Consider the following 22639-nt stretch of genomic DNA (forward strand, 5'->3'; position numbering starts at 1 on the left):
ATTTATTATATATATCCATATATAATCTAAACTCATCCACCTTATTCTTCGAAAATCGAACGATTCCAACTATAATGTCGAAAAGAGGTACTCTTTACTAATAGATTCGTATCTATTTCAGATAATCCTTGACTGGTCAGAAAAGAACGTTCCTTTTGTTCAATTACTGCTCTACAGGGATGTGAAAATTACAATTTTGGACTTTGTTCTTTAACGATGAAATAGTTATACTACTGCGATTAAGAGTAGAGATACGAAAGCATAGAAAAGGTAAAATAAGTTTTCTTCGTTTCAATCGTGGAAACTAGAATTTTTTTATCGCAAGAACTTTGGAACGATCTTTTCGTTAGTGACTTCTGTTCGAAACTGTTTAATCGAGATAGGCATTGATGTCCCTACGTTGCTAGAATCCAATAAGTACTATACTCTCGATGTTGGTGTTCTGAAATTTTACGAATTCGATTTTCATTCCAACACTGTTATCGATAAGTGTTCCGTATTAAACGTATAATATCTTGATTCGTTTCGATACATGACTTAAAACACCAACGATATAATTCAAGACAAAAATAGTTGAAAATTAAATTTTGAAGTATATTTAGTGTATACAAATCTACATATCAATGGTAACCGAGATAAATTAATAGTAAACGTGTCTGTTAGGCGCTAACTGTAAATCTGTGAACGCTATCTCGTATTTACAGTAAAAGGGTACTTGTACAATTCGTTTAGCATATTATATATCGAAAGTTTTTATTTAATACAAATTTTTGAAAGAAATTCCTGTTTTTAATACCCTCCACGAGGATCAGTAACAGAAGAGTTCGGTATATTCGTACTTTAGAAAATAAAATCGGAAATGTACAACAGGAAACGTTCGAATCATTTTTCCATTCGAATAATATCTCCTTTATCGAATAACGTCGGATAATTCAGTTGATATCGTATGCAATTCAATATGAATCGTAACACGTGTATTTTGAAGATCGTTTTCCTTGAAAACGAAGACTCGTACGGAAAAATTTCATTACAATCACTCTCGATGAATTTTTTCACCTAGATTTGTTCACTTCCCGATTGTATCACGATTGTCTCGCCGATCTATTGCGTTCCACGCATACGGAGATCGGGTGTGGATGTCGTGATGTAATCGCACGCCGGATTACGACCTGCCAGAGCAATTGGAGTATGAAGAGCAGAGTCACTCGAGCGGCTCGTGTTACATGATTTCTGATTTTGTTCTTCCGCGATTTTCATCTAGATATTTCCACGGCTCTTTTCAAACGAATAACACTAATAGCCGATTTTCGGCGACGAATCGCGCGAGTTCCTTTTCTGCGTCGTTAAGGGGGGACACCAGTCTGAGACGTCAAGAAATAGGTAAATTTTGCGAATTTTTTTTCCAAGTAGTTACTAAATGAAAAATGTAGTCTTTTTCAGAGAATATAAATATAACTTTCAGTTTCGTTTTACAATTTTGCGAAAGTAAAAATCGTACAAAATGGCGAAGTTATTCGCTGTTTCCAGAACCACTTCTGGTAAAACATTGTCCGTTGGACGTCACAATTGTTAAGAACCGGGAGGTTTCAAATAAAAAAATATTGTCGATTCATAAACTAGAGATTATTATCGAAAATGCAGCGTACGATTTTTCGAAAATTTTAATAATTGTAGAAATGGTCAAAGTTTGAAAAAGAAACAATCATTTTTATAAAAACGAATGACTTTAAACGTTTATAAAAAATTAAATAATTAATATATGTTACAAAAATCGTACGCTACATTGTAAAATACTCTAAGCAGAATATCTCTATAAGATTTTAAGTGAACCGGATGTGTAGTTCCGGAGATTTCGTGTCGGCCAGATTGAAAAATATAGTGTTGAGAAAAACATAAAACAAGTTTATTTATCACTGCAACTTCCCTGAATGTTTGCATTTCGAAATATCTTTTTGACAGAACATTCTACACACTTCAAACTTTAAGAAAATAAGAAAAAGAAATTCGATATTTTTGACTCGTCAAGGTGGTGTCCCCCCTTTAAATCCAATTCTTCCAGATCACTTAAAATTTTGCATAAAAATGTAAGATCAAAGAGTGACAATCTCTGGTATTGTAGATTTCTTAAAGAATTTGGAAAAAGTAGCATTCGATTTCAAATGTTGTACGTATATTTACATATGCTTTGATTAATCGCAGGAATTCTTTTAAGTACCTGCTGTGTAATGCATTTTGTTGAAATTGTACATTGTTGTGCATAGTGTTTAACAAGAAGAACAGACGAAACGTATACTTTATTTATCTAAATATGTGTATGATTGTACTTACATTAATATTGAATTAACTAATTATATATAAGCTGAATTAACTAATTATACAAAGTATAGTTAAAATTAGAATATTTTAATTGAAACGGATAGAAATTGGAAGGAATATAGAGTAGCTACAGAACGATAGTACAGATGTCCTGTAGGATATTAACACTTAGGAACAAGAAGATAAAAGCACGAGTTGCAAAGGAATAAAATAAAAAAATTGAAATTGTAGCTAGAAGTACATATATACATTAGGAGCGATTCAATGTCAGAATATCTTGAAAATTTTTAAACCTGGAAATATGAAAGAATAGGTAGCAGGTCGAAGAGGATAGAAAGAATATGTCCGGGCAAATGAAGTTACGAAACGTTGGAAAATTTAACTGAAGATTAATTTCGTTCTTATCCGAAAATAAAGCGACAACTTGCGTCCTAATTATTAGTAACGTGTTCTCCGATAAATTCGCGACAGTTCTAGGTCGAATATTCGGGCATTACGCTGAACGATCCTAGGAGAACCATCGTCTGGAAAAAGGGGTTCGCTGCCAAGAATGCTTGGAGCGATCTCCAAGCCGCGGTGCGCTACAACGCAATACAAAGACCGTTTCGTTTGTAATACTGCGGAAACTTTCGTCCTATCTAGCGCAAAAAGAGGATGGGTAGCCGTGGTAGAAGCTTTCGAGGGTGGAAAGGAAACTCTTTGCCTTTTTTCTTTTTCTTTTTCTTTTCTTTTTTTTTTTTTTTTTTCATGTTTCTCCTACTCGACGATCGACCGATGAAAAACTGACCCGCTCGCAATTTCGACGTGTAACGTCAGGCTATACAGCTGGAAAAAACTGCAAGCGCGTGCAGCTGAAGTTGGGGGTTAACAGAGAGAAAAGGGAGGAGAAAAGAGCGTCGATGGGGAGGAGAGGCGGAAAAGAAGATTAGGCCACTACGACCCCCCCCTCACCAAAGGAAAATTTAGATCAGGGTGAATATTTTTGGAATCTCTCAAATCCTTTCTCACCACTGTTGCAACCTGAACATTCATTTTATTTTTTTTTTTTTTCCCCCTCTCCCGTTGAAAATATTTCTCTGTCTGGGAGCGTACACCGTTTGAAACGATCGAAGAATCTATACGAATAATCTCAGTACAGTAATTCCTGCTTACGCCAGATTTAAGTGACGGAATTATCACCGACCATTGTAATTTCGTTCAGTTCTATTCATCGACTCGACTTGCTGCTTCTAAACGCGAGGGAAGAATAAGTCCAACCACGACCTTATTCAACAACCCATTTTCAATTGCACGTATCCGAAACCTGGTCAATCCATTGATAACAAGTACTCTCGTAAGAACACAGTGAAAAATATCAAGAATTGTTGATCAAGGTCGACCAAAATTCAACATCGCAAAATAACGAATCGAACTCTTCTTACGAATAGAAAATCATCGTATTTCTTCAACAATAGTCGACACTTACCTATATTGATGATCATCGTAATTGAATTGGACCAATCGTTACACATCGTCGAATTCTCGGATTCTTTCTTCGGACCAAGGCTGTGCGAGTAAAAGTCTCTTATGCGAGGGTTGGGAAGCTGCGAAGAGCCCGGGAACTTTATCGATCTTTGCCAGCATGGCTGATTATTCCGTCCAGGAAAAGGTAGCTGAACTGGAGTGACGATTCGGCTGAAAATTCGTAAAAGGACGAAACAAAACGCCAGGTAGGCGGAGACGGCGCGGCAGTTTGGGGTGGGTAAAAATTTCTAGGACGAAGCGAGCGGGTGCAATGCACCGGTATACGCGATATACGCTGCCGCGATCAATATCCACCCCACCTTACTCGGCCGGCGGCGCATGAATGAACCTCGCCTTTTACACACTACTCGGCGGTAGTAGCTCTCTCTACTCGCGCGCGGCTCGGTGCAGCAGCGCCGGCAGCTCGCTGCAACGCCACCTTTGGCCAAATGCAGCGGCTCTCATGTAGACTTGGAATGAAAATTATTTCCGCATCGGTCATTCTTTTCTGGTCAAACTGTAGGAAAATCTACGAAACTGAAATATCGATACCGAAACTAAAATAGTAACGGTAATCAAATGAGACAATTTCTGCACCGGATTCGATTGGGATGACAAACTCGCTTCCCATCACGTGGAAGAGAATTGTATCCAGTGATATCATTTTTATCATATTTGTTACATCTTCGTGACCAGTATTGTCAATGACATTCGGTCTTCTCGATGAAAATTATTCGGAATGCCCATGTATACATATTGGTTTTAATTGTGTGTGAAATGGATCGTTCTTTGAAGTTCGAAAATATATGAACCTTCGAATAAAGTCTTAAAATAAAAGCCCATCGGTGTGATTGTCCTTCCCGTGAATATGTAACGAAAGATGCAACAATTTTTATTTCGTACCGACGTGTAATTCGAGATTCACTCGATGTTGCTCTATTTTGCTTACTCCCGCTACATTCTATTCACTTTCCTTGTTAAGCAGAGCGAGCAACCTTCGACCTTCGTTCGATATATTAATCGTCACTTCCACGTAACGTTTCGATTTTATTGCACGAAAATGGGGAACACTGTAATCATCGATATTGAAATTACAATAATTCTGATATTTACCGTATCTTCGTCCACCCGATATATAAATTTTGTATAGTTTTTAAGAGAATGCGAGGGAGGTGAAAGAGTTTCGAAAAGCAAATTGCCATGAAACTTGTTGTTCATTTTTATTTTTACTTTGATCGAAACGAATTTACGATCGTAATCGAATATAAAGGTAACGTCAAAGGATATCAATCCGAGACGAAAATTCAGTTAACGAAAATGAAAATTTCAACTAGCTGAAGTACGAATTATCCAATTTAACCTGTAATCAAAAGACACCCGTAGATTGAGAACCACCTGTTTGGAGTGCATTTGCAAGACACACAGTGCCGTATATAGTTCGAGAACGTTAGCCTCCTATCCACCCAGTGCATTATTACCGACGACTCCGGTTATACGATTAATACACGAGCTGAATTCATCGCGCACGATTGTCGCGAACTCTAACACCATCTTCCTTGGGAAACCCTTAGGAGTTAAAATTAATATGTCTAGCTCTGCTCGCTTCATCTTCGCCGTAACTAAAGCCGCTGCGCGATGTTACCACGTTGTCGAAGAACTTTCGATTTTAAATTCGTAAAGAATAAACTAGCACAAAGAAAAGTAGAAATTTTCGAAATACATAAATTGTTTCGTTGCCGATCACAACACAGTCCACGTTAACAAAATGTATCTGAATTAAAATTGATGCTTTGCACATTTGATATCGTTCTCGTTGTTGAATTATAGTTTTAATATTGGAATTATACGTTTGGCCCATCACGACGCAGAAGCAGCAAAGCATTGATTTTTTCGAAAGTCGTGTTAAGAACAAAACGCAAAAATTGCAAAATACATTTTCATAATCAGCGCACAACGAACTTTCCAATGATATATCAATACATAGGTATAAGTTTATTTCGACGGACGGTTTAACAATAATAAAAAGTTGAACGAAAATGAGTATTATTCCCTGGAATATACTGATATTGATGTAGTATATGATCTGTGTTGTTAGACCAACGAGCGAATGAATTGAATTTGAAATAATAATTGTATTTAAAAGGGAAAAATATTATTTTATTTTCACAAAGGAAATTTTATCTCCAAAATTTATGATACGATAGATACATATCCGATGAATTCCTATTCGTAGCAAATAATGGTCTCGTGATACTCCGTTTGCTGCATTATGTACAAAGATCTAGAACAGAATTATCCGAGACGTTTGTATCCTATCGTTCGCCGCTGTGCAAACGTCTTATCTTTCATTTTTGTTTCCGTTCGTTACCTATTTTCTATGTAAACTGATAGAACGTATTCTGTACCACTGAGATAGAAGTTTGTGCTACCTATATTGATTTCCTTTCACATTCCTTCCATCGTTCCAGTGTTGGTATTGATAATTCATGAGGTATCTGTTGCTCGACTTTCCTCTTTATATCTTCAGAAAAAATGTTTCGTCTCGTTTCCAACGTTCCATTGAAGGTTATGCGAAATATCGAAGAAATCGTTTTAGAACGTGTATATTATTTTTTAAATTCAAACGAAGCCAAGAACTCACGTCATCGATGATACCGACGTACAAAATAATATTGGTGTAGTAGGGAACAAGAAATAACGAGTAAATTAAATTTTTTTTCATCTAGTCAAAAGAATGTAACACGATAGATAAAATTTCAAAGAATCAGCACCGTCTGATGTTGCGGCATTCTAGGCTGGAAGGTTGAATTCAACCCACAAGAAAGACCACGATAGAGAGATTAACAATAATATGATTAAATGAAATCTTTCGTGAATGTATTGTGTACAATATATAAAGAAAGTTTATACTCGTGTAATAATTGTCCTACCGCTTCTTTTCGATTTATTTCACTCTTCCTCTTTTTTACTGTTTGTATTCTTCAATAAAAGAATTAAAATGAAGTCACAAACGAACGTTTCTAAAAGTAAAACAAATAAAGTTACCAAAATTCAGTCTGGAAAAAGTCTCACAGCTAAAATCGTACATTATTGATATTCCTATTATTTATCGCGGGGAATCCCTAAAAACAAACAAAACTCATAAAACCTGCGAAAGATTACATTCTTCAACTCGTTAGCAAGCAATCGAGTCGTGCCGTGAAGTGTAAAATTGAAATTAGAATAGAAATATAATAAAGACGAGATAAACTATTTACAACAGAAAAGCGATTAATTGTTATTAGAAATCTTGAAGATGGTAAAAGTTATCGCGAAATTGCGAAAATTATTAATACAAGTTTTAGTATTATTTAGTATATCATAAAACTATACCAAAATGAAAATGGAATAATTAATGAACCAAGGTTCGAACAAGAAATTGAACACGTAAGTTGAAAGCTGGATAATGCGAAAAATTAAAGAAAATTTCAAGATCAATGCCCCTGAACTTATTAACCAAATTGAAACGTATTGTAAAACTAAATTGTCAAACCGGAAACAGTGAGAAAAGAACGATGAAATTACAGTGTGACGGTGACCGAATGAATGAATAAAAATTAAATAAATTTGACGAATTAAGTTTATAAGTACCCACTTCTTAGGAAGAAGAATATCAAATTTTTGATTTATTAACGTAACTGTATTTAAAGTTAGCGACTGTTCACCGAACTAAGAGTTAATAATTTCTGAATTTAATTTCGAAGATCATTAGGGTATCCAACGCGTTCAGGGATGTTCAGCATCACCACGGTCGCAATGTGTATCACGATGTATGTATTAAAATATCAAAATTAATTAGTTTGATCGTATAGAACTGGTTAGAGAGCCGCGCAAGATCGTAGATACATCGTGGTTCGTGTATCTGGCCGCTCATTAGCCAAGTATGCGCGTGAGGTGTGGCGGAAAATGGTGTTCGATCAGCCACCGGCGTGCTTCTGCAACGTCGTCCACCGCTATCGGCGACGGTGCAGGTTGTTTAATGGCACCTACAAGAAGGAAAGTGCTCGCCCACGTATCCTATCTAACCGACACATTTCGATGGCAGGTTACAAGCACCAGTGTCTTGTGTTGCTTGCTAATTAAACTCGAGCGGATGTAAAACATAAAACGCGACAGATAAGGTCAGATGGCTTTGCGAAATCGCACTTATATATAAAGGGACCACGTTAAAGAAACGCTGATAGTCGTAAAATCGGAAAATATTTTACCAATGTTCGACCAATTGCATCAACGTTCGACAGTTTACGAGATGTTTAAATATAACGATTGCGATTGCAAGACCTCTGCCTGGCCATTCAACTAATATAAAGTTTTTAATTGTTTTCTAATCCGTGGCGAGACTTTGCGAATTTATATCGGTGAACTCAAACTGAAGATACAACATCGAACAATGACCGATAATCGTTGACCGATGAAGTCATGTATACGTGATAGCGACTTACAATTGCTGGATGACAAAAGTACCTAATTACACTATTAAGGGAATTCGAGAGTAACGCTAATGTTTACATATTTTGAGCATTGCAACTGTTTTAAACAAACGCGATATTTTAATAGCAAGGACGAATTGGAAAATTTGATGAAAAATTAAAATACAGTCTCATTTATTCTATTTACCGATAAATTTTCAAAAATACTGATAGTTTAAAGTTAACAATAAAGTTGAAAATTGATTGAAAATTATTAATAGTTTGCCTAGAAAGAACTACTAGACCTGACGGAATGGATTTTCTATTAATTTGTATTAACATTTCCGTCATAAGAATTTGAAAAGTAGAACTTCATTGTAAACCAATGATCGATGTATTTACAACTTACAGTTTCACCTACAGTATTCCATTCTCAATATTGTCACTAACAATGACATGTAATTATAAGTAATCGATGCTATTCCGGGTTTACTACGAATCAACACCTTGATTGCTACTTTACGAATTAAGTTGTAGCTACGACCTTGATTAATAATGGATAAGGAACGTTTGAAAGAAGAATCAAAATTAATATGCATTGGAGAACCGAATATTTATTCATAAGAAAATAACAGAATTAACTAATTAAAATGGCATCGAGAACCACTTCGACCAAAAACACAATGGCAGTTAATGTGTTAATTTCGATGCCACGCGTAAAGAAGATTTAGAAAGTCGAACTTCATCATCTATTCTTTACCGCTGACTTAAAGTCCCGTGGCAGGAATGCGAGAAAAGTGGAAGGGATACACCTATTCTTACGCACACATTCAGTTTTAGTTCGCTATTCGTCGCGGCAGTTACAGACACATGTGAACTGACTGACGAAGAAGGTAGCGAGATAGAGATGCAACATATTGCTATTATATAAGTAATTACTTATTAGTTATATCTAATACAGGGCAACAAGCTAGTTTTTTACAATATGCTAATAAAGCATTGATTATATCACTACCAGAAGAAGTAAGTAAAATTCTTTCCAGGAACAAAATGATTCAATAAAAATTTAATTTAGAATTGAATAAAAATAAATTTTCATTCATTTCAAAAGAAGTTGTATGCAGCGTGTGACACATAACTATCGCCACGATTTTTCAGGCACTCCCGACAGTCTGATGAAGAAATGTTTCAGGCAAAAGTTAATTAGTTTCTGATCAGCTATAAATTTAAATATAAAAAAATTTTCTTGGTAAATATTGTAACAGTTTTCATATGTTGATGTATCGACAAAATGAATCCATTGCTTTCTTATAAAGATGTATACTTTCCTTTAAGAAAAAACTTAATTTTCCGATTTTTATTATTATTGCTATTGATAATAGCAATGTTAAAGGAACATTGTTCTCTTGGGTAACATGGCTTAATAATTTTTTGTCAAAAATGACTGGAATTAAGTCGGATTGTGTCATACAAAATATTTGATTCCGTTAAGGAAAATTAATTATATTTCAAAATTATCTTTATTACCTCACCTATAGAAAAATTAATCGTTAATATTACATAATATTCTTTTTCATATTAAATAACCCTCGTGGGATAAAACAGACGTTTTATGGGTTAAATATAAGCATAAATAAAATCTCAATAGTTTGTAGCCTCCAAGTTTTATATTTGTATAGATATTAAGATAGGGTATTTTAATACAATTAAAATCTATTCCTACTACTATGGCAGAATACGTGGCTAATTATAAGGTTCAGAACGTGTAGCTCGGGTAGGGATGGGCGGTGCGACCCCTCTTTGTTCCTGTCGCGTCCCATGAGACTTCAAGTCAGCGGTAGGCGATACTAGTTGCAATCCCATTGGTAGAATTTTATTGCCAATATCACCACTATCGATGACAGACAGTACTAGATACTTAAACGGTACTGGTTTGAATTTTTTGCCAATCAACGTTGACAATTTTCATTGTGCAAAGGATTCTGAAATTAGAAACTCGTTACGTTTACAATGTGTAGTTTCATTGATGGAAAATTGATCAGAATTTTAGAATTCATTGTCTAAGGAAAGACAAAGTATTAGTCGTGCAAATGTAACACTGATACGTTTGATTGACGGTTTCCGATTTGTCTTTCATTTGCAACTTTCTAAAGCTCTACCGCAAGTAGCAGCTGTCTAACTCATGACAAACTGCTTCCAGGAGTCTCTACGTAATATGCACCAAATGTTTGCAGTACGTCTTGGTTACCGTGCAAACATCGACTTCCTTTGACTCGACAGAGATAATACCTTGCGTACTTCCACGTAAAAATTTGCAACTATCTTACCGTAGAAAATAAATTCTACAATAATTCAGTAAGCATTCTGAACGACTAAAGGGTGAAATAAAACGACGATGATAGACCTCTCGCAAAGTTCAATTTCCCTAGGTACTTCTTACAGAATTGATAACACGATATATATTAAGTTGTAGTTTGGTAGAATACATTGTAAATATTTTATTTAATTCGTCTTCTGAAATATCCGACTGTTTTAGTTGCTCGAATTGTTCTCGATCGCGTGTATCTAGCCACAAGACATTCTCGACACAATTTTTGATCGTAAGAAAATGAGTGAACAGTCGTTGATTGTAAAGCGTGATCGATTAACAAAAAGGCAAAGATTGCAATGGTGCTTCACGTAAACGGACCCTAAATTTGCGTATGAATGAAACCATTCGCGTGCAGTGATGATTCAGACGAAACCAATGTGTATAAGCGTGTGTTTCCACCCCTTCTAGTCTCGCACCCTCTTCGTATTTCTTCCTCCTTCTCTGTCGACTTTTATACGACTATTTATTTTTGCTCGTTTATCCAGGTCGTGCTGTCTTCACTGAATTCTTCCTGGCTGTATCTACAGCTCGAACTTGAGACGGACTCCACAATGGTGCATTGTTAAAAAAAAAACTCGTGATCGAAGCGTAGAGTTCGCCTCTGATTTAAAGCGGTTTTCTTCGAGATCGATAAAAAACTATTCTCACCCAGTGACTTCGTAACCAAGGACTAATAATTCGAATTACCAGTTATTATCGAACGGAGAAATCTGTGAATTTCTGTTCGCGTTACAGGAACGCACTTATGCACCTTCTGACGATCGGAAAACAGAAATGGACAAATATTTGTTGTTACACCGAGTATCATTATAGGAACAATGCAAAATTGTCTGATCTCTGGACACAGCATAGTAACGCTATTGTACACGTATAATTGGCACGTGCAAGTGTTAAAAGGATGCAAATTGCGCGCCAGTATGTAGGTCTCGCACACTCTTATTTACATACTTACGTAATCCTATCTTCATGTACGTCCCCTCTTCTCTAAAGATCTCGATTTCTCCTTCTGTTTACTTGCATCGTTCATCTCGTCATTAACAATCCAGCAACCCCGTTCCTTTGTCTCTGTCTTATCGCCGACTGTAAATATAAAAGTAGCAGAGTTTCGCTTCTCACACTCGATTAACAAGGGCGCGAATGTTGCAGTAACCGCTGCACAATTCTTCATCAACGGTAAGTTATCTGATCGTGCGCATGCGTGAGTCTTCCTATAGATGAGAGCGCGAAAGATCTGTCCTTGGTAGGCGGGCCGATCTTTGACGCCGCCTTTACAACGTGTACGACCAAGGACTTAACACTAGAACTATCGACAGATTTCGTAATATTAAGGTATATCTTTTATATATATAATATATAGACATAAGATATCTAAAAGAAAGCCAATTGATGAGGAAAAAGAAGAATTTATAAAAAACTGATCACATGCATGGAATAGAAAAATCATAACGTCTTCAGAAAACATGCCATGGAATTTAAAGTAAATTTTATTACGAAGGCAGTTGTAATCAGTCATTTTGACTGGTTGGTAAATCTAGTGTTAATATCGGTATGAGTTTGATACCGGTATTATGCCAGCAAAGCTATACCAAAATTGATTATTAACGAGATACCGATACCGTTATAATACCGAAATATTACCGAAAACCGAAATAAATACCGGTATTATTTCGGTATTTTGATTTTGGAAATCTAGTAACAATCAATCTTACGTCTGACGAGTCTTTGTTTGTTTATATTCTATATTCCCTTTATCGTCATTTGTTATTTCATTCTACTCCAAAGTTGACCAAAACTGCTCAAGGTTGATGAATTTTTTATTGTACGATACATATTCTGTTGAAATATTATCGACAACAGATTATGTGTATAAGCAAGATTTAATGAATCTTACCGGAAGTCACCGGTGACCTCCGTGACGCTGAAATGCATTTCTTCGATTTTGCGCAATTTCCTTATTTTTTTGCGATTATCAGTTGTTGCAGATTGCTCATTCGAACAATTGTTCTAAAAAATTCTAAACAAATTATACTAAAAAATTGTCGAAACTTTACTGGTTCACCTTTTCTTTGTTTGTATATAGGTGTATATTTTATGTCTAAATAGAATTATTTTTCTGTGTTCTATAGTATACTTATTATATTAATTAATATATACTATATTAATTTCTGCACATAATTGCAGTAATAATGGTAGTATTGAAAAATTTATAAATATTGACATTTATTCTAATTATGTATTTCTACTAATTTTGACGTCACCGGATGGCATTCATCGTAAATATTAAGAGACGTTTCATTGTTATTGTATTCCTCATTTCTTTTCCACTCATAATAGTGGTGGATTTTGCGAGATGGGTGTCCCCGGTGGTAAATTTTACATTTCGGTATAAGTCCCTCGTACCAGTATTTTCATATATCTGTATGACATTATACCGTTATTTATGTATTTTGGTTTCTATATTCTAGTAGCGGTATGATACCGGTATTTTACATTTCGGTATAAGTCCCTGTTTGCTGCGACTATAACGGTCCATACACGATCGAGGTTTACCGGAAGTTTGCCCGCAGGTTTAATCAACCGTCTTTCTCACGAAAAAGATCAACAAGAACGATGGTCGATCAAAACCGTGGTAAAAAAAAACCTCTGTGCGTATGGATTGTTTAATTCTTCGAGGCACAGTTGCTAAACGTGTGAAATGATACAAAATAACTAAAATTAAAAATAGATTATTTAAATGTACAATTATGAGATGGAATATTAACAGTCTCGTCGTGCAATTTGTACGAAATTATTCAAATTTTTCACGATGACTTGAAAAATAATATATGAATATAATAAAAAAGTGGGATGTTTCTTAATCTACTATGCCCCAAAGAGTTAAGCGAGATCGACACATGTTATGATAGTAATATGTATAAAAGTATTACTTCTGTTACAAGTATTGAACTACTGTAAGAAAATAAGAAGTATCATTTTTAACTTTATTTCCGCAGTTAATAAAAGGAAAACGGTGATATTATTCGAATTTACCACTTTTTCGCAGTGTTATACAGGCTTCCAACGATACCATCGATCGGCTACCATAGTACCTACCTACGATCTCGAAGGTTATTTCAGAAGCTACTTTTGTTAGTGTTTTTCAGGTACCCAAATTTTTGGATACATAAGAAACTAGGTAAAAGTAAAAGTGCGTTGGACATTTGAAAGCTTTCGACGAAAATGAGGCATCAAGAAGACAAACTTTATGAAATTGTGCAATGATTGAATATTTCCAGTGCTAGCTACGATTAATGATGTTCGAACGATGTTGGTTCTACGACTACCGCGCGAAGCACAAGACACTATACGTAGTACCAATTAATGAGATAAGAACGATACGTTCGGACCACGTTTACGCAAGGTCATTGTTTCCTGGAACCGGTTTGAGAACGAATCGCGAGATATCGATAACGAATAGGCACAATCTGGCGCGTGTTCTTACTTGTGAGTCGCGCGACGTTCATTAATGAAGACACTCGGAGATTTTATTTGTAACAAGTTATTCGAAATAAAACAGCTGAGACGTAATGCGAGGCGAGCTGTAAGACAATACTTCTTTATCTCCTGGATACAAGATTACTGTTAAGTCATGTAATAATAAAGCGACGACCGTTCATTATTATGCAGGTATTGCACATTGCATGCTTCCAACTTATACTATTAAAATAGTAATGAAACGATACAAGCGTAGATTCCTTCGCTGTGCTAAATACCGACGGTCACGAGAAAATAGTATTCCGTTCCGATGCTTATTATCTTCGCAATACTGAAGGTCGAGTTTACCGAAGATTGCCGGTAATTGTCGAAGAAATTTGTTCGGTCCAAGAATGAAAATTAACAAATGTAAATTGAAATTTCTCTCCGATACGAGGTTAGGTCCGATATTAAATTCCTGTCCTTTTATTATCGTTTCGAGGCATCTGAGCTCGCGAGAATCCTTTGACGTTAATCGTACGCCGCCAGTTAATATTGGCTAAGAAGTCCTTCGAATCGATTAATCAATAAACACAATAATGGCCGTCAAAGAAGAAATTTTGAAAGACTCGGTGGTATTTTTAATAACGTAATATCGGTTGAGTCGCAAGTATTTTTCTCTGTACCAGTAGCGGATCGACGAACATTCTGAAACCAAAAAACGAAGAGTTTTTATATTGTGTATTAACAATACACTATTTTTCTTGCGAAAACTTTTAGATTTATTGTCGAAAGAATGCTAAAACTGTAGTAGGGTGAAAGTTCAATATTCATTTTTTGAATTGATACAATAAATTGAGAAATAAAAAATAGCGACAATATGTTGTAAAGATTGTAAAATAATGAATGCCCTCCATCATGGATTTGCTTCAGATTTTGGATATTCTTAGATCTGTCAGAACTGTTCGATTTATCTTTGATTTGTTTTATTTTTACAAGGATCAAATTACTGAGAAAAATGTATTCGTCGTATTTACTTTGAATCCTGCAAAAAAAAATTATCCAACTCGTTGAAACAAAGGGCTCGCCATTAAAAATACAGAACGTGTATCGGGATGCATTTTATCCGAACCAGGTAACATCTTTACAATCCACTGACCTACATTTTGTTCCATTTTCCACGTTCCTGCCGAATTTAATCTATGAATAGAAACTTGCAACGTGTCGAAAATTCGCTGAAAAAGTTGAAGGCGCCATTTTATCTAATACCTCTTTCGTTGAGCTTTCATGATTCGATAGCACTGCCAACATAGCGTATGTCTTCGACACTCCACTATTTATAGGTTCCCATTACCTTGCAATAATTGAATTTGGCTTTCGCCTGCATCAGGCATATTCAATCTGCTTTCGTTTTTCAGTGTGCAACGACGTTTTCATGTGGCCGATCCCGGGCCTGCCATATTTTATTTCTTACATTGCCATCAACCCACCAACCATTGGGATTCTGTTGGTATCAACCAGAACTCAATTATCATTTGCAAGTATCTGATTGAGAACTAAAAGAAACAGGAAACACTTGAATAGTCGAAAAAAGGCTTCTTACAAGTGCAATATGCAATTGCACTATCATATTAAACGTAACTACACATTTATTATTACACAAATTGATTTTATACGTGAATCTGGGTTAGATCCAATTACCAACAAGATGTAACTGCATTTCTTTTAGGTGCATCATTGCACATCCAAGAAAATAAACTTCACGACGTAGACATTTTTTAAACTTAAATTTCTTCCTGTGCCATTTTCTTCATGTTACGAACGAAAAACTGATACAACTTGTAGAATAAATGTTTCTAGAGTACGAATAAATTAAAATGTTTTCAGTCTCGTCAAGGGTCGTTAATATAACACTTTCGACCACAAATTTAGATCCTCTCCAGAAATGGTTTCCAAATTTTTTAAAAGGCGAACTCCTAAAAAAGAAAAGAAAATTATTATTTTTTAATATTATTATTATTATTATTATTATTATTATTGTTATTGATTTTCATCGGTCGAATGTTTTACTCGCTGGATATAAAGTATTGTTTAAAGAAAATCTCTAGTCAAATAAAATCTTAAAAAATTCTTGCACTAATAAATGATATTTACTACACTTTATATTGGGTTCAACTGAAAGTTTGTACGTTATTATCTGAAATAAATTCCATTATGTTGTTTTCATAGAAAGTGATTCATTGAATTAATGACATAATTACCATTATTCTCTATTACTTTGTCTTACCGTTCAATAAGTTTTTTAATACCACCTTCGTAAAATTTTTGTAGCGTTGATGAGCAATATTCTTTTAGAGCGGTTTTGATTTCTTCATTAGTTCGATAATTTCCCACCTTCGGTCCTTAATTTTCTTTCAAATTTTTCATTAAATCTCCTTTTCTATCGACTAGATTTAAACGATTTATCACCAAGCATTTGTTTGCTCGTAATTTTTGACAATACATTTCTAAATTGATAGTCCGGTTTCGTAAATTATTCATTGAATAATATTAATAGTGTTAATAGAAATAAGTGTTGTTCAAGTTAAGTGTATTAAAGGCCCCTAGATGTCGTTTCCTACTTTCGAAAACATTGTTTTTCAATATAAATAAAAAGACGATAAACGTAAATTGCACATATTAAGAAAATTAAAAACCGTCTGTACAGCAAGCATAGTATATAAATAAAAACAACAAGTGTACAATAGTTTAACAAACGTAAATTACACGTGTTAACAGCGTTGAAAAATATGTGTACACCAAGTATACTATACAAGTTAAAACAACAGGTGTACACTACTTCAACAAAGATTACAAAAGCGGTAAAGTTACAAAAATATAACGTAAGATACAGTACTGTAAATAGGAGTTGGTTAAATGTATCATACAACAATGCTTGTTAAAAAACGTGTCAATTTATTAAAACAGATTGTCTCAGCTCCTCGATTCACACACTGTATACAAACCCACGTAGGATATTCACAGACGTTTCACACTTGCGTTTTATTTCTTGAAACGCGAGATCAGCAAAGGAATCAGGATTCGCGTCTTTTCCTTGGCGAGAATGCGAATTTCAATATCTCAATCCACGCCGGCCAGGGGTCATGCACTTCTAACGAACTGCAGCTGCATAACTCTCACAGTCCGTTGCACCGTAGGCGCAAACTACACGTCTGCACGCGAATTTAAATCCCATCTTACGTACGCATAGTGTGCGATCGATATCGCGTAGAAATTATCACTTGTTCCGCGATGCCGGACAAGCATCTGTTCATGCTGTTTCAATGACATCGTAACGCAGTCACGAAATCAATATTTGTTCCAACCTCGGAAGATTCGGGCTCGATGATAGTTCCCCTTGAATTCGTGCAACTTTTGAGACACACCATTGGAATTGAAAAGAGTACGAAGGACTTCGCGTTCGAACAATTTTCATTGGGTATAACAATTTCAATCCATTGGTAATACTCACATGAAGACGAAATGACTACGCATTTGACAAAAATTGTGGAATTTTAAGCCCGCTGTAGTTATAATCGCAGTAGTTTTTTAATCATTATCACTTCTATGTCGAGTGTGACTCGACATTGTACAACTACCTTGTCACTTAATATAAATGAAAAATATATTTGTTACACACTTTGCACTGTTGCGATACAACATTTTATCAAGATCCCCCTTCTTTGATCTATTTTGTTAATTAATTGAGGAGTTGTCGGTAAGAGGAAAAAAGAAAATTAAAGAGTGCAAAGGGTTAAGAAGGAATGAACTCTAATTTTGGTAAACTTTTAAACAATCTTATTGTCGTTGGCAATGTTGTGAAGTAACAAGTACATCGATAAACTAGTAAACTATTTGTACCTTTTACGCTGCAATTTCAATAAATTTCGAGGACATCTTTAAATAATACACAAATGTTTCTCCTTTATTATTCGAGTAAATAATTATTCGAATAGAAAAGGTACATTTGCCCGTTTACGTTGTTCAGCCAGTCCTTTGATTTGTTTTTACGGGACCGTGTCTGATTGTACCTTCCCCCGACGAAATTTATCGGTCGAGAACTTCGAAAGCCATCGATCGTTTGTTTAAAAATACCACAAATCGGGTGTGCACCTCGTGAATACCTTGTCCCGTAACAAAGGCACCGTGCAAGTGTGTGCGCGCGTGGAAAGTTAGACTCGCTACAGATTAATTAGCACGCGTTAGTGTAACATTTGCGAAACAATCGAGAGCAGCCCCATCGCTTCTGGAAAATAAAACCTGTTCTCGAGTATGATCGATTGCGAGACGTTTAGCGACGAGGTCGTTGTTGAAAACGAGTCATCGAACACAAGAGAAGTCGTGCCTAGAAATCATCGCGGTGTGTGCACAATAATTTACTCGATAACTTATTCATGTAGCGACTAGACGAAAGAACAAAATCCGTAGCGCGTGATTTACGCCAGCAATTCAAACGAGTCCTGCCATCTTCTCGCAGTGCTGTCTGTTTCACGTTCGAATATGTAGAACAGCGTGCAACATTGGTGTTCAGAGTTCTTAGAATTTCACGTGTTTACGCCACGATGATTCTAACACGTCACTTTAATAGACGTACAATTAAAATTCCTTATTAAAACCAACACGAAGCGAGGTAATATTTAAAATGAAAGGTATCATTTGTTTACGTAACATTTAACAAGCTTGATCAGTTACGGTGGAAACCTACTAGACGACTTGGTGCTTAGGCATTGAATAGAAAGCATCGTTAATTAATGGTATAAATCGAACAATACTCGACACTAATATGGTTATTGTTGTTTCTCTTTATTCGTGGAAATATACATCCGTAATTATACCGTTCTTAATCGCGTGGACGAGCATTTCTTATTGTTAATTGTCAGCAATAAACTGCCTTGGCGCTGAATAGATGTTGTTAACATTAACTGGTGTACAATAAGAAATCGTTAATTTTAATAGATGCGACGTAAAACGTGTCGGTTTCTTTGTTCTTGAAGATCAAAGGCGGTACAGAAATAAAGTAGAAATTTGTCTTAAGAGATACATTGCTGTAATTACGTAACAGTTTTAAGTTTCGATCAACGTAGATCGGTATTTCTCAAACTTTTTGATCACGGCTCAATTGCAGTTAAAGAAACACCTATACAGTGGGCACGAAAATTCCAATCTCAAGTACAAATCTGAAATAGTGGGGTTCGTACATTTTATCAGTCTTAAGTGGGCACACCACTCTGAGACGTCAAAAAATGGGTAAATTTTGCGAATTTTTTTCTAAGTAGTTACCAAATGAAAAATATACACCTTTTCAGAGAATATAAATATAACTTTCAACTTCATTTTACAATTTTGCGAAAGTAAAAATCGTACAAAATGGCGAAATTGTTCGCTATTCCCAGAACCCCTTCTGGTGAAACATTTTTATCGAAAAAAAAAAATGATTCTAAACGTTTTATAAAAAATTAAGTAATTAATGTATCAAAAAAATCGTACGCTACATTCTAGAATACTCTATGCAGAATATCTCTACAAAATTTGAAATAAATCAAAGAAAAATGAAAGTCGTTGCAAGCTCTCCAATCGTATAAAATCGGCTGAAATCAACCCTTATTTTCTTTTTGATTTTTCAAATACAACTTTGAAAAATGCGATGAAATTACTGCGAAATAGAACAAAAATCTTGGTACTTTATTGTTAAAAGTCTCGTGAAAAGTTGCATTAAAAAAATTAAAAAAAAAAAAAAGAAAACATTAAGAGCTTGGAGACACAATTTCATTTTCTTAAAGAAATTTTGTGCGAACAAAAAAATTTCTCTATATATGCACTATTGCAGCATGCACACAAACTTTCATTAAAATCAATCTTACAGGTAAGAAGGATTTCTTCATAATATAGTGTACGAGTACATTTTGGAGCCACTGTATTTCTTCGACAATTTCGTTCAGTTGACGATGAGTTAATAGAATTTCCCTGTCGACTGTAATTAATCACTTCCTTCCATGATAGCAGCCTCGATATTGCTTTTTACTCGAAAATGATATCCAGGCGTTTAAAGGCCCCTGCATATCCATCGTGCGTTTTATTTCGATGTAAACGGATTGGTCGTTACGGGACAGGATTCGTGTAATGTAAACAGGTGTTTAAAGTTTTCTGTTCAAACTTGCTGTATAATTGAACTCACGATAAAGTCTAAAAATGGGACGAAACTTTTACTGTCGGAGTAATCGAAATCACAGACTCTGTAACACGAACTTGATTGCCCGCTACTATTACACTTTTTAATTTCAAGCCGGAAATAGAAGTTTGGTATTACTAGAATTTGATATCGCGAACAGGGGGATACCACGAATTTGGAAATTGGGAAATTTTCGATCTTCGAAATTGAAATCTGGGATTGAAGATCGCGTGGCTGGAGATCACGCGAAACTCGGGGAAACGGGACCCAACCGGAACTTTGGAAATTTGGGATCTTTCGTATCGGGGACTCGCGAAGTTTGAAATTACGAAACTGGGGAATTTGAAGAACTTGGGGAAAACGGGAGCCCGGGAACTTGAAACCCAAAAGAAGCACTCGGATCATATGAATTGGAAAACTCGTCGAATTTGGGATTACGAAAGTGGAAGTATTGTAACGAAGGCGAACGTGAGTCGCCTAAATTTAGATGAAGTTGTTTGTTCCTTTAAAGTGCAAAGCAGCCGGCGATGTTGTTCTAACAGGGAAGCCTCTATCGATCAGCGGCATTTATAAATAAAGATTCAACATTCTGGTGGAATGTCGAGCGGAAGTAACGCGTTCGAAAGGATGTGTGTAAAATGTGCTTGAATGAAGAAGGTGAAAGTGTGGTTTCCCTGGCGAGCTTTTCGCGCTATCTAACCCAGAACACCTTTGATAATCAATGTCCCAATATCTTGAACACTCTCGTCCTTGTTTCGTTCGATTACTGCGGAGATTTTCCAGGATTTTTGGATATCAGTAATTGTCGCTTTCGAGTGGAAATTTTTAACCCGATTCTAAGTAATCTCCGATTAATTAATACTCCGAAACTCTCGCAAACTGTGGCGGTGCTATAGTTACGTTCCGTTGTGTGTGTGTGTGTGTGTGTTGTATTAATTTTGTCATGTTTTCTCTGATTTCAGGAATTCTCTCAATTAACGAAGGAGCTCAGAGCGGCACGAGAGGGTATCCAAGAAAGGGAGGAGGAAATATTGGAACTGAAAGCGGAACGGAGTAATACTCGTGTACGTAGAACAATTTGAGCGGGAAGAGGAGGGTCATTTAAATCGAAACCGACAGACGTGTTGCTGCGGATTTTTTTTCAGAAAGATCTGATTGACCAAACGAGTTACTATTTTACTTGTATCTTATTGATAGAGTAAAGAAATTAGATAAAGATGTTTATCGGTATTGGTATCGGTTTTGGTAGTCTTTTATTTCATTTGGAAACAGAAACCAAAAAAAAAAAGGAGAAAACGAAACGAAACTTTATTATCATTGATCTAACGATACGGTAATCGTTTAAAGCCGAATGATTTGTCTCTCGGGCAGTATGATCGAGTAAGAATCTTGACTTCCGCAATTCCTTCACACTCTGGCCCTGTTTCAATCTTCATCGTCATCATTGTTTTTAGGAGTGCACAATAGCTAAGAGCCAAAATGATGGTAGTGTGAGTCGTTACTGAACATTTAGAACGTAAAAATCTCTCTCCCCTGCTATAGGTCGATACACACGAAGATAGTCTTCTACGATATAGATGGAACTTGGTATTTATTATTAACTTCGTAATATCGTAGGCGACGACGAAATGAATTCAACGATCTGCTACACGATGACCTTCGGATGACATTGAAGAAAAAATTGCCACGAATTGATTACTCAAAATATTTGAAATAATTCAGCGATACGTAACACCAAGGCCTCACCTTGTCCAAGGTACGTTATAACGACGAATCGGTACACCAATAGTGAAAAAATAAATATATTAAAAATGTTTCAAGAGTGCAGGAAATACACTACAGGCTACGATATTACACGCGAAACAATATCCGATTGTAAATTATCGTTGTCTGAAAATATCTTTTTATATAGAGAACGTTTGCGTACGAATGGAAAATTTCAAGATGAGAAGTATTGTAGTCACCGTAAATTGGCAACAAATGATAACAACGGTGTAATAGTGTTAACGTGTTTTGAAGTAAATCCGCATACTTCTATTCGTATAGTTGCTGCAGAAACAGACGTGACAAATAGGAGTGTGAGAAGAATTTCAAAAGTAACAGTGATCCAATTTGTTGGCCAGCTTTTTATATTTTTATCTTTGAGGATATTTACGATCGATTGTGTATGAAAAACCTGTAGATAGTATTTATTCTTTGAAATCTTGAAAAACTCATAAGTCGCGTCTGTATAAATGTATCTAGAAGGAAGTTCTCCAATTGAAGCTTTACTATAAAAAGCAAAAGTTTGCGTTGCAGAAGGTAGGATGCAGTTCGAACATTTAATTTAATTACCAATTA

General features: G+C 35.5%; 1 protein-coding gene across 14 annotated transcripts in view; it reads left to right on the plus strand.

Moving 5' to 3' along the window:
- Positions 1 to 22639, plus strand: part of Liprin-alpha (PTPRF interacting protein alpha) — a 60359-nt gene that overhangs the window by 21190 nt on the left and 16530 nt on the right. For 13 of the 14 annotated variants that reach the window (XM_076319337.1, XM_076319334.1, XM_076319342.1 and 10 more), the window contains exon 2: positions 21262 to 21363. In XM_076319337.1, coding sequence (XP_076175452.1) covers positions 21262 to 21363 — 102 coding nt within the window. Of the gene's footprint in view, positions 1 to 2387; positions 3289 to 21261; positions 21364 to 22639 lie in introns of those variants that run through there. The other variant, XM_076319348.1, reaches the window with a different exon arrangement.

The sequence above is a fragment of the Ptiloglossa arizonensis genome, chromosome 8, assembly GCF_051014685.1.
Source record: "Ptiloglossa arizonensis isolate GNS036 chromosome 8, iyPtiAriz1_principal, whole genome shotgun sequence".
NCBI lineage: Eukaryota > Metazoa > Arthropoda > Insecta > Hymenoptera > Colletidae > Ptiloglossa > Ptiloglossa arizonensis.